This window comes from Callionymus lyra, chromosome 9 (assembly GCF_982586985.1).
Source record: "Callionymus lyra chromosome 9, fCalLyr1.hap1.1, whole genome shotgun sequence".
Taxonomy (NCBI): Eukaryota; Metazoa; Chordata; class Actinopteri; order Syngnathiformes; family Callionymidae; genus Callionymus; species Callionymus lyra.
In genome coordinates, this window is record NC_141826.1 from 7,026,908 (window position 1) to 7,039,942 (window position 13,035).

General features: G+C 36.2%; 1 protein-coding gene across 3 annotated transcripts in view; it reads right to left on the reverse strand.

Annotated features, from left to right (window-relative positions):
- Positions 1-13,035, reverse strand: part of LOC148071636 (uncharacterized) — a 34,543-nt gene that overhangs the window by 6,778 nt on the left and 14,730 nt on the right. For 2 of the 3 annotated variants that reach the window (XM_087798689.1, XM_087798690.1), the window contains exons 2-6: positions 11,633-11,715; positions 8,439-8,604; positions 7,071-7,197; positions 3,158-3,298; positions 3,024-3,074 (exon numbers count right to left, since the gene is read on the reverse strand). In XM_087798689.1, coding sequence (XP_087654815.1) covers positions 3,024-3,074; positions 3,158-3,298; positions 7,071-7,197; positions 8,439-8,604; positions 11,633-11,715 — 568 coding nt within the window. The remainder of the gene's footprint in view (positions 1-3,023; positions 3,075-3,157; positions 3,299-7,070; positions 7,198-8,438; positions 8,605-11,632; positions 11,716-13,035) is intronic. The other variant, XM_087798691.1, reaches the window with a different exon arrangement.

A 13,035-nucleotide genomic window follows, 5' to 3' on the forward strand; every position in this document is an offset into this window, starting at 1 on the left:
GAGACAGAGACAAATAACAAAAGAGGTGTTCATTAAAAGTTCAGGATGTAAAAACTCACTTTATTCCTTGGACATAGACAGACACTACATGAAGTTGGTGATCGTGCTCTTAGCCTGGGTTCAACATATGATCATCGACCTTTTCCTAAATGAAATCAGGACTAGAAAGCCCCTTTTACTTTAGCAGTCAAAAAGTCACACTTCAGCCAAAATGTCTTCTATCGTTTCATACCATTCAAAGCTTCCCTCACGTCCAACTTGCTAAACTACTTGATCCCCCTTTAGTTCTCAGATCAGTTCTCCGACTTCATCTCACACCCTATAAAATCTGGCCATAGTTTCTAGCCCTTCATCTGCAGTCCAAACACTACTCCTTATTTATCCCAGTTTTCTTTGCCTCCTGAACTTCAACATTCCACCATAAAGCGCTTTGTGACCCTGGTCTAGAAAAGGTTCTCTACAAATATTACTTACTTACTTACTTAGGTTTTACTTTCCCACTCATCTGTTAGTACTCCCTGACCTTCCAGTGCCAGTGCTAACGTAACCTAATGTCCACCATTCTATCCTGGACCGTCTTCTAGCTACTATTTTAAGCCTCCCTCTGCCGATCACCGGCATGTGCTGCCAGGCAACACGCTATCCTGGCACAGTCAACATCTCTCTCAGATTCACCCTTGTGTACATAATGTTATCTACCTTGAAACTTCTCCCTCCACTTTTTTTTTATTATGTAATCATGAAAATGGAAATAAGTGTTTATTTAAAAGGGTTGATGAAGCTTCATGAAGCAACTCGTCTACTTTGCTCTGGAACTCCTCTTTCTCCTATTGCTGCAAAAGTGATGTCTTCCTTCAGGAATTTCTCCTTCAGTCTACACCGTGAACAAAGATCTTGAACCCATCTCCATTATCCGTGACCTTAGCTAGGCTACTCTAACCTTCCTTATCCTCTTCATTTTTAGCCAACTCCTTAACCTTTATGATCTCTACATCCATTCAATGTTCCTACATGTTTATTAAAAGTTAATTTCAAAACATACAGTAAGTCATCCTGAAATGTGAGTAAGAAACAAAGCTTGATATAATAATAATAAAAAACAACAAACACATTCAAAACACAGATGAAAAAAGTGATGAAACATTTAGAATCTATAGAGTAAATGCACAAAAATAATGCAGAATATTAATGGAATTCATGGTTGTGTTCACTCCTCTGCTGTTGAAGTTTCTGGATAGAAATGAAGACTGAAACAAAGTCACAGACATTTGAGAAAAAAAAAACTGCCAGAAAGCCAAACCACTGGAATTTAGACTGGCTACATGCATAAATACATGCACCCACGCACATGCACATGAATAACAAATGATACGTGGTCCTTTGAAAAACATTGAAAAAAGAATACATTCACACACGGTAAAAAAAAAAGGCATCAAGCACTATTGAGGAGAACCATTTAAGGATTGCGCAAAAGCTTTTTGAGTACAACCCACAAGCTCACACAAGCATGCAGGCATGCATAAACAGTTACACACAGACTCATCTCAGAAACACACTGCAAAACACAGACTTGAAAACCAATACGTAAACTCAAGTGTCTTCAAGATTTTAACAATATGCCCTTGTGGAGATCAAGTGTAGTATTGTATCAACTGACTTTTGCAATTTATAGTACATTATTATGCCACATATCCATAAAAAAACACCATCATAATAATGTGTATTATTTTATTTATTCAAATATATAATTGAGTAATGACCATTAATCCTCTCTCTACACTTTCTTTCTGAATATCAAATTCTTCCCTTAAGCAAATGTCCATATGGCATGTATGAACTAGCATGCACCCTTTCTGTAAAGTAGTTTGGTCACTTGGCCTCTCCGGGTGCGTCGTCAAGACAAAGGTACGCTGTAAAATAACAGCTGGAGCGTGGTACTACATAATTCATGAATATTTAAAAATTAAACCATATTTTTGGTCAAGTAGTGCCGTTTTAAACCAGCAATTGAAAAGTTTGTTAAAAGTTAAAACAGCTGACACTCCCGGTCAATGTTGCTACCTTGCTATTAAAATCAGACACTAGATAAATGCTCTTGTTGTTCAGTGACTTGTTTTATATTCCCGGTAATTTCCAAAAGTCCCTCAGTAATTCACATGAAAACACTGTCTCTGACTCACTAAAGAGCATCTCCTGCTCCTGTTTGATTCTTCTGCACCTTTCATAAACTGAAAAATTAATTCATTTTTTAAAGGGCAACTAATGTCAAAACCCAACTCCAAATGTTGAGTCTTCCTCTCCAAGTAACTAGAGTGAAGCACATTATGACCTCGTAATAATGGTCTTCATTTCTCCTATAGCCAGCTGTAATCACGCCCCGCTTTGTTTATACAACGATTCCCTTTGAGTTGTAGACTTCCGAGATTGATGACTGGTTAGGGTAAGGGTTTTTGGAAACGTCAGCACTAAAAACCACGGCATATAAACTTGTTCGAAGCACAGCTTGAACAATTTTAAAAGTTTAATGCAGCTTCTTTGCAGAAAGACTATAATGGAAACCCATAAACTCAGGTATCTTTAAATCAATGTCACTAGATCGCTGCCATATTGCAGGTTATGCTGTTCCTTTGGCAGGGAGGTAATGACGCGAGTTGCAACCTAGTGGCCAGAGGTTTAAATGCAGCACAAAAATGAATAAACACTGTAAATATGTGAGTGTTCATTTTAAATTATAAAAAAAATTAAATCGAATAATTGTCTTTTATACACTCTCTTCAAATGTAAACCTTAAAATAACTATGCATTTATATGATTGATTATCCCCTACACCTACAAAAGAAAACGTCATTTCTAGCCCAAAACAAGGCTAAGGAGTAGATTCAAGGGAAGAGCCTACAAACATTGACCTGACCTCTTCTGTTTGCAGATGGACCTTTTTGACTTCAAGTGTTGTCGGCAACATCTCTGTTGCACCTATCTTGCATAGATCTATATTTCTCAATAGGGCATCATAATCCGTTTACCTGCTCGTCCTGACTGTCCAGACTAGTCAAGCTGTCCCTCTGCCCCTGGTTCTATTAGACAGGAATGGAAATATAAGTAAGATAAAATAATAAAAAAAAGGCGGTGGAATTTGAAGAGGCTACAAGTCATTTACAGAGGCAGTGTGAGGAGAGGAGCATTCAGGGGGGCTGCAGGGGAGACCGTCGTCCTCCGACATGGCTCCGGTGTCGTCAGTCCGCTTCACACACATGAGGGATGGAGGTGAGCCCAGTCTGATGGCCTGCTTGAGCTGGAGCTGCGTAACGCAAACATTCTCTGACTTCACAATGTTTTACTTTAGAAAAGCTGAAGCTTTAGAAAAAACAGCTTCTCTGCAAAAAAAAATACGCAGGACAGATAGAAGTACAGAGAGGGCACTTGTAGGTAGGAGTTCTTTTGTAAGCATGTAGGCGTGTGAGCATCTGGGTTGTATTGGAGGACAAACTTTTGCTTCAGGTTATAATTACCAAAAGACAATTGGATGATACATTTGAAACATGACAATAAAGTTCATTTTATTGACAAAACAGGGGCAGACTTTGATACTAAAAATACTGAATTACCTTTTTGTGATTGAAAAATTACATTTGAAAGAACTGAAATTTAGTTTTTGAAGGTATGATGATTTAAATTAATACATTTTTTTTTTACTTTGCTGTTTTTGCCTGGTGAGGTGGGACTTTAAAGTTTGTAAACTAAAATAGTATTGTTTAATGCATGAGCGAGATTGACAATCAAAGATGTGAAACAACACTGCCCAACTAGCCTTCTAACAAATATGAAATCTTAAAAAAAGATTTCTATAGTAGCAACAACTTGCCCACTGAACTCATTCATGCAGCTGTATATGTATAGCAGATTTTAACAAGATCATAATCACATGTTGGTAAAAAAAAATCTTAAACTCGTTTTCTGCTTTCAGATACCATTTGATTGATTGATATTATTTGTTCATTTGTTATTTGTAAACAAAATGCTTTTTATTATATAAATGTTATAAGAATTTGCACATGGGTTGCGCAGCTGTGTCACACATTCATATGAAGCTCAGACGATCAGACCATCTTCACATTGTCATCACTATTCAGCGCTTTAAGTTACTGATTTTCAGTTTTTTCTTGTTGAACTCCATTTTAAGATGTTTCAAATAAGCCCCTGATCGTCTCTGTTAATGAAGCATTTGCATTATTAACTGTGTATGTAAAATATAAACATTTACACTGGAGCTCGTCTGCACTAATTTTTAAGTATGTGATCCATGTCAGAAATGTTTTAAATGAACGAATATAAACTGATTATACAGTTTAAATTGATGTTTTCATTTGTTTTTCTGATCATGGAGGGAAAAATCACTGACTCTGGCTTATTTTAATATGATTTAAATATGTAAATGAGGGCATGGAAAGGGTCGAATGAGGCAAAGACGTTGATTTGGATGTACAAAGGAAGAGTGGTTTTATTTATTCATACATCTGAAGATTTTTTAACGTGCCCCATTTTCTGGATTCGAGTCTCCGACCGCATTTAGTACAAGATCCACAAACCTCTTTGTACGTGAGGCCCCTGGACTTTTTTGTGCCTTAACTTGATTTTGCTGCCATTTTAACCATATCAAATGTTTTGTGTAAAATAAGAACTATAGTCATGACAGCAGAAGTTCAGCACTCTCACGCCACATCGGAACTTGCCTGGCAAAGACCCTCATGCAACACTTTCTCACAATTAACCCTCAAAATTATACTGACACAAAATACTTTTTTTAAATTTCAGAATTAACATTTTGAGAAATATCACTTTCATTCAAAAATGGACAGTGTTTCAGTGTTTGGCCCGGGAATTGGATAAACCCCTAGAGAAACCTATCCGTAATCACAATATGGTCATATCATGATATATTGTAATATAATATACGTTAGTGTGGTGTCTTCTTAGATGAGATGGTAACTTCATGGTCTTCCTGCAAGTGGGTTTGTCTTGGTGAACCAAGACAAACCCACTTGCTTGTGTTACCTGTTTTTACTTAAAAGCCAAAATGCATCCAATCATAAGTTGTGCAGGTGTTGATATTTGGTGAATGTATGATATTGTTATTAATATATATAATATAGATGCAAATAACAATTCAAAGAACCAAGAAATATTACTGAATCAACAATTTCAGGCACAATATTTATCCAGACTGTCCTTGATGATTCTGACCAGGAAGTAAATGGATCATGATCTGACGAGAACTACAGAATTCCAGTTAAACATCCACAGATGAGTGAGACATTCACAGAGAAACCAGCAGGTCGGTCGAACTATGCACTATTGACCTTATGATTGTTGGCTTCACTGTCTTTCAAAGAGCAGATTAAAGCATTGATTCTTCTTCTGTCTCCCTCTACTATACAAACACGCACTTCCTGTTACAATACCGTCTTTGTTTGCAAATCTCATTAGTGCGTCAGAGTCTCCTGCAGGTAACTCAGTGGAGCAGGTGAACTGGAGCTCATCTTGTCTGTCTGAGTCTTACCTTCTCCCATAATAGCTACTTGTTTTGTCAGGCTTTTGCTCCTACAGTTCGTCTCTTTAACACGTCATTTGACTTCAGTAATCTTTGTAAAGATCTTTCTTAGAGGGAAAAAAATATACAAGCATTTTGGAAAAGTGAGTTTGATTGTTATTGTATCGTAAATATTTGTACAGGAAAACTGTGAAGAAGTTTGCTCTTGTTTTTTATATTATGATCTGATTAAATAGGTCCATAGTAGAGGAACCAAATCCATAACCACTACTATATACAGTGCTTTTGGATTTTTACCTATTTTGTGACATTTCAGCATTAATCACTGTTGTTTTTAATCTGGATTTGATGTGATGGATCAGAACACAGTAGTCTAAGGTGGTGACGTGTAGAAATAAATCTACATTAAACGATTAAAAAAAAAAAAAAAAGATGAAGAAGAAGCCGATAAAAAGCTATGGTGCAACCAATTACCTTCAGATGACACATAATCAGTGAAATTATGTCCACCAGTATACAATCCAAGTGTCGCATGATCTGTTAGCACATATATACACATCTTTTTTGAAAGGCTCAAGGCTGAATGAAGACCAAGGAACTCTCAAAGCAAGAGAGGGACAATGTAGTTGAGAAGTACAAGTGGCTTGTAAAAAAAAAGAAAATCTGTGGTCAGACTAAAAGATTGATTCAGTTTTGCAGTGGGAATGGCAAAAATCCTAGTGGTAAGATATTCCAAGCTCACAGAGATTTATCCAAAGTGCCTTTTAGATGTGATTGTCGCAAAAGGTGCTTCTAAAAAGTATTGACTTTAGGGGGTTGAATAGTAAGGCACAATGACTTTTTCTGTTATTTTCTTTAATATTTTTTGTTTGCTTCACAGTAAAACAAATTCAAAATCTTCAAAGTTGTGGGCATGTTCAGTAGATAACATGTCGCAAATCCTCAAACAATCCATGTTAATTCCACGTTTTGAGGCAGGAAAACATGAAAAATGCAAAGGGGTTGAATACTTTTGCAAGGCACTGTATATGTATATGTATATATATATGTATATATATATATATATATATATATACTGTATAATACTACATACTTGTACAGTGTACAGTGGATTGATTCTTTTTTAAATATCAGAACAGAAAAAAATCTAAATAACTTTCTTCCCTTGTAAACATCGCCAACAGTTAAAAAATAAATGATCACCTTGTTCCCTGACTTTTTCGATAACCGTTGGATTTATCGGTTTTTACTGCCTGTGAATCACACATCCAACTCACAATTGGCTCATTCCTTCATCGACACCCCACTCAATAGCGAGTCTAAAACCTTGATCTCTATGAACCCTTGACCTTCTCTGCAGCCATCAGATGTAAAAGATTGAACTCCTCCTCATCGCTGTCAACCTCCAACCGTGCAAGACTTTTGTTTTTAATCCCCCTGATGGAAAATCCGCTTTCTCCTTCTCTACAAGATCAGTGTGAGCCAGCAGTTTGTGCACGTGTGACGGTGTGTGTTCTCCTACCTGCAGCGACTTCACCCTTCCGTGAATGCTGTCCTGGGACGCTCCCAGAGCTTCGTTGCCGTCTGATGATTCCGAAACAAAAATGGAGTCGTGCGACAAGGCCTTGCTGCCAAGGCTGACCTTTGACCTTTTTTGAGACAGACAGTGCAAGACAGTTAATATTATTTTGGTATAGGAATCATATACATATGACCTTTCAGACTGACAGTAGTCACAAAGTAGTTTACACAAGACCAGAATAAAAAAACAAAACATGATTCACTTAAACATGACACAATATATCAATATATCAATATATCAAGCACAAAACAATGATATGATCAAAGCAAAATAGATGACACAGGTATTCAAATAGCACAGAAGAAACTAATGCAATCAAATAATTGTGTTTAAAACCATTAACAAATCAAGTCAGTCAGTAAAAGTGTGTTTTTAAAGATATTTGAAAAAAGGCACAGACTCAGTGAGTCTCATTTTTTGAGCATGCCGTTCCAAAGTTGAGGCAACCTGATTTAGCTAAAAGGGACCTGCTCTGAATATGTCAAAAAAAACTAAATTGATGTTTCTCTATGTTGGATGATAAAATAAAACTTTCAAATGAATACAGTGAGTCTGTGTTGTGTTCAAATGAGACGCCACATAAATAAGGAGATTTGGAACCCATTCTTGTTGAAGAGACTGTAATTGAGAAATATCATTTAAAGAATTGTCATTTAAATCGTGACATATTTTAAGTTGTATTCAGTGCAAGAATATCTCTAATGACATTAATAATTATAGCAGGGAGTGAGAAAATCACAAAAGAGTCAAGAGGAAGTAACCCTCTGTGACTTTTAACAAACACAGGAAGAGCTATGAAGGTTAGATAAGTGCATTAGGAGAGGGATGTTTAAACTTCACAATTCTTTTCTTTGCGAACGTTACATTACAAAAATACAGTTCATTTAAAAGCATAATTGTTGGACAGAAAATGCAAAATGTGTCGAATTGAAATACTATTAAAATCCGGAAAATATAACTGATTACTCTTCTAAATAATTAGCTAATTTATTTTACAGCAGATTACACTTGAAAACTCTAACGCTCTAAATCTAAAAAACTCATCAATCAACAGCCCACAAATTCAGTTTAATAGTGAATGGTAAGAATAATTTAAAGAATAATTTCTGTCGCTTGTATCCAGTAACTTGTTCTTTCTGTCAATACCCAAATGTAATTTCCTTACACAAACTTTTCCCCAAGTCTGGGTGGTCTAGGACTCTTAAAAGTCTTAATCTCCTTTTTCATCAATCTGAACTATGAAGTTGTTTACTAGATGTAAATCATGTACAAAGTTCATAAACTGTTTAAGTTTGTTTGTCTCCTCACCCTTTCTCCTGGTCAGAGCGACTGAGTGTGTTTCCTGCTGATTTGCTGACATTCTCGCTGGACTTGCTGCTTTTCAGCTCTGAGTCAATTCCAAGAGACGACGGCTCCTTTCTCTTCTTCCTGGCGAAAAACCTTTTGAAATTCTTGAACTTGGACCTCTTCTTCCCTGAAGAGGACAAAGAATAAAGAAAGAAATGTGCGTTAAATCACACAATTGGCAAACAACCGGGTTTTAAGCCAACATAAGAATTAACTTTATTTTCTTTACATGATTTATGCTGCAAAAGAAAATCCATCCAAACTACTGTAATTATAAACATTTGTTTTCATATTATGTTTATTTAATAGACCATTCCTTTACTTTCAGGTAAGACATAATTCAAATAACAACTTCAGAACTTTCTACCAGAAAGAAGCAAAATATATTTATAGATAAACTAAAAAAAAGTTCCTTTAGCATTAAGTAGAAAACAAACTACAACAAATAAAAAGCCATAGTTTGAAATTGGCGCTCAAAGATAACACATGTATAAATTCGATTTAAAAAAAAAAAACCTCACAATTTCATTACATCCAACATAATATTGCAATTACGCAGCACATTTTTTTGTATCAAGCACAATAAATTCTGCATCTCTACAGAAGTAATAAGCATGCTGCTCCCTCCATTACCACTGATTCCTTTAACACCCACTAAACGCCTGACGTTTTGTTACACCGAGCCAGACAAATGAGTCTTACATCCAGGAACCATAATAGCCTCTTCTTAACCAAGTAACCAGTGAGAAGATCAGGTGACAACAAAACATCCATGACTGTCAAAAGATAGCAAAGTTTAAGCCTGTGTAACAATTGGAGACATATGTTTATAAATAAATCACCTCCATTAATGAGTAATACCAGTGGAAGAGGAAATATTTGGACATGAAAATGCTGTGAAGGACACCCAGGAACAAAAGGGAACATTCTTCCTTGTAGACTTGAGCTATTTTCCCAGCAAACAACCCCTGAGTCTCTAAAAATATGCTTTCTAGTTAAAGATGAATCACAGCAGAGATATGTCTGGAACCTCAATCCGGCACTCACACCAAGCTGCTTTTTAACTTGGAGCTTTATAAAAAAGGCTATATAACTGAAATGTAATAAACCACCAAACTTCTTCATAGCAATGCAAGTTCATTAAAGCAAAAAAAAACAAAAAAACGTAGGAATCTGTATCCAAGACCTTTGCTAGGAGTAAGGAGTAATACTGCCTGCATCAGAAACATAGGGTGGTGACCATTAGAACGTCATTTATATGTTTATTTTAAGCATAACTGTGACGTCTGTATAAATGGCTTTTGAAGGTCATTCTTCTCTTTGTATTAAACTCCAAGTGTTTGAAAATGTATAAATATATTCCAGGATCACCCGTCTTCAAAATAAATCTATATTTATTTGAATTAAATTAAAATAAAAACACACACAAACACACAAAAGAGTGCACAACGGTGGTATCAGGGTAAGGTCCAGCATCATGCTCCATGCAACCACATTTTTAACATTCTTCATCCTCTGCTAAATGTTCCAGGATCACTGTTGCTGTAATTTAGGGGTGTGCAATTAAACTTCCTAAGTGGTCATATCATATGCTGGGACTGTTTTGAGTGTCAATCAAGCTAAAAGAAAGAAGGGATGAAGAAAAAAAAACCTTAGAATAACGAAAAAACAAAAAAGGAAGAATTTTGAGGTTTAAATAGGCTATACAATTTTGAAATTAAGCCACTTTGGTTCTTTGAGTTAAGATTGCATTTTTGTTCACTCATTCTGAATGCAAATCACAATAGAACCATGGACAATAACTTATACATTTTAAGATGATTAGGATATACAGGTACTTTTTATTAAAATCAGATAAAATACCCCTCTTGGCTCCAAGAAAAAAAATGAAAAGATGTACAAAAGTAAAGTCGACAGTACTTCACATGCGGTTTGTATCTTTGTTCTATCTTGTGTAATGCACTCAGAGAGTATTAGCTATCAACCTGTTAACATGGGGTACTCCATACATTGCAACAGGCTAGTTTGCCTTTTGCTTAAAGACCCTCAGACAGTACCTGTTCATTTAAAATATATTTTTCTAGCCACAGTCAGTCACTGACCAATCACAATTCAAGACTGAAGGAAGCCACAACAAGGAAGTCACCAACCCCTTGTCTAGGAGTATAAAAATGAGTAATACTAACAATAAAAATAATAAAAACTATGTGTGCCACCATCCTCCTCCAGACACCTTAATGAAAAATGTCTGTGTTTGCACCAAACAACAGCTCAATATTCCTGCTGTCCTTGCCCAGACGTCGCTGATCTTGTCTCGTCACAGTTGTGTCAATATGTCTCTATGGAAAGTGTATATGTGTGTGTGAGAGGCATACTTCTTCTCCTTTATATCCTGCCAACAGCGAACCCCTGTCTACTCCTAAAATAAAACTTAAAGGGGTCTCAACTAGCAACCTACCTACCTTGAGTGGTCAAATTTAACATAAGGGCCGCCCCCACACAAGACACTCCCTCTTTGTTCAATGCCAAATACCAGTGAACAGTATCTGTAATATTTCTGTGTAAGAAATCTTGACAGACAGTCAAAAGTATTCACTTGCAATGAGTTACCAGGGATCCCTCTAGTGGCCACCATAATCATTACACATATAAATCTTCATAATCTATGGCCTTTTGGGACAACTTTCATGAACACACGTAAAGTAAAAATAAAATTGTGAACACGGAAAAAATGTTTTTTTTTTACGCTGAATCCACAGATTTGGTTTCACTTGAGATGTCAAGAGTCACAGGCAGATGCTACTTTGAAAAAAAATCAGATCTCTTCAAAAAACAAAACAATTTTAGAAAGTGTTGCTCTACTCTACACTGTTCTCTCTTCTCTCCCCATTTCCCCGCTCCCTCCTAGCCAGTCACAACGGGACGCATCCACAACGAGTCTGGTTCTGCTCCAGTTTTCTGCCTGTTAAAAGATAACGTTCAGCCTCGCCACTGTCGCTCACTGTTATTCACTGAAACCCTTTTCTCTTTCACTATATGGTGTTAATAGAAATGTAAAATGTGTAGAGATAACTTGTGATTTAACCAAACAAATAACAATATATTTTTGAATTAATAATCAATGCCAAGGAAAATGTGAGTTTGGCTTATCTTACCTGTGCACTCTCCGTTTGTCTCCGAAGGCTCGTGGTTGACCATCACCCCTGAAGAATCTGATGCCATGGCACCACCGTCACCACTGTAAGCGACACAAACACTCAGTTGTCAGGTTGTATAAAACTGATCCAGATCGTAGGAAGAGTGAGAAACACATAAACTACAACTGTAGGGAAAAAACTTTCAATAGAATTCCAGTAAGCCTGAACAGCGGCACTGGTTTAAATGGTGTCTATTTTCTCCCCTGTAATTATCCTAATCTTCTTACATGGCTGATAAGGGACATTCTCCACCTGGGATGTGATCAGTCTCTTGGATTACAATGAAATAAAGGGCTGATTTGATGCCTGTGCGGTTATTGATCTGAATGCCTCGGAATCATAGATGACGTCGAAAACACTAAGTCCATTATTCCTTTCTGTCTGCCACATTAATCATGTGAGGCAGCTAAATATGTTTGTCCACAGCTGCAACAAATTTATGTACAGTTCCAGAAGTCATGTGGGATTTATGACACATGACTTCACTTGAACTTTTAGAAAGACCTTTGAGGAAACATTTCTCCCTGGAGAAGTGTCACCAATCACAAACCTAGATAACTATACAAATATTTAATTTATTTATAACATGTTTATCTTGACTTTTTGTATGTTTTCACAGCAGACAAACTATGATATTTGCTTATCTTCGCTTTTATGATAGTGGACAAAGTAAGTGTAGACAGGAAGTCTGGGGCCATGTGAAAGTTCAGCTGCAGCGTAATGAAACAGTAATCTACACTCTTGTACACAGCGTCCAATAATCCTCAGAGTTTTATATGAATCCTTATTCAAGCCTACAATCTAATTACCCATGAGCTGGCTTTAAATTGCTCACATGACTTTCTATGACTAATATACATTTAAAACAGTTCTGCAAGTGTCCATCTACTGCTTTGGACACTACGGAATGTATGGAAATTGCAATTTCAACTGAACAATTGAATCTATCATCCTTTAGAAGCAATAGTTGTTCACAATATTTCATTCAAGATTGAAAATGCCAAGACACTTCTGTAACTTCTTTTAGAAGTTGACATTTAACGCCACACACTGAAGCTTTCTTTACGTTTCAAGGTCATACCTGAAACCTTAATGTAAAAGCATTTTCTTTTTGCAATGTTTGCTATATATTTTATATATATATATTTTTTAATACATTCTTGTAATAGTAGTGAATATATCTGGGAGTAATGTTATTTTAATGTGTACCATCTTATGTGTTAGTGTGCTATTTGGAGAACCAACATTACATTTCTATGTGATTTTTGAAAATCCTGTCTGAACTCTCAATCACATGTCCTCAAAGTCCATTGGTCTTCCACGCTTCTGTTTTTTTCTTTTGTTTTCTTTATGAACAATTA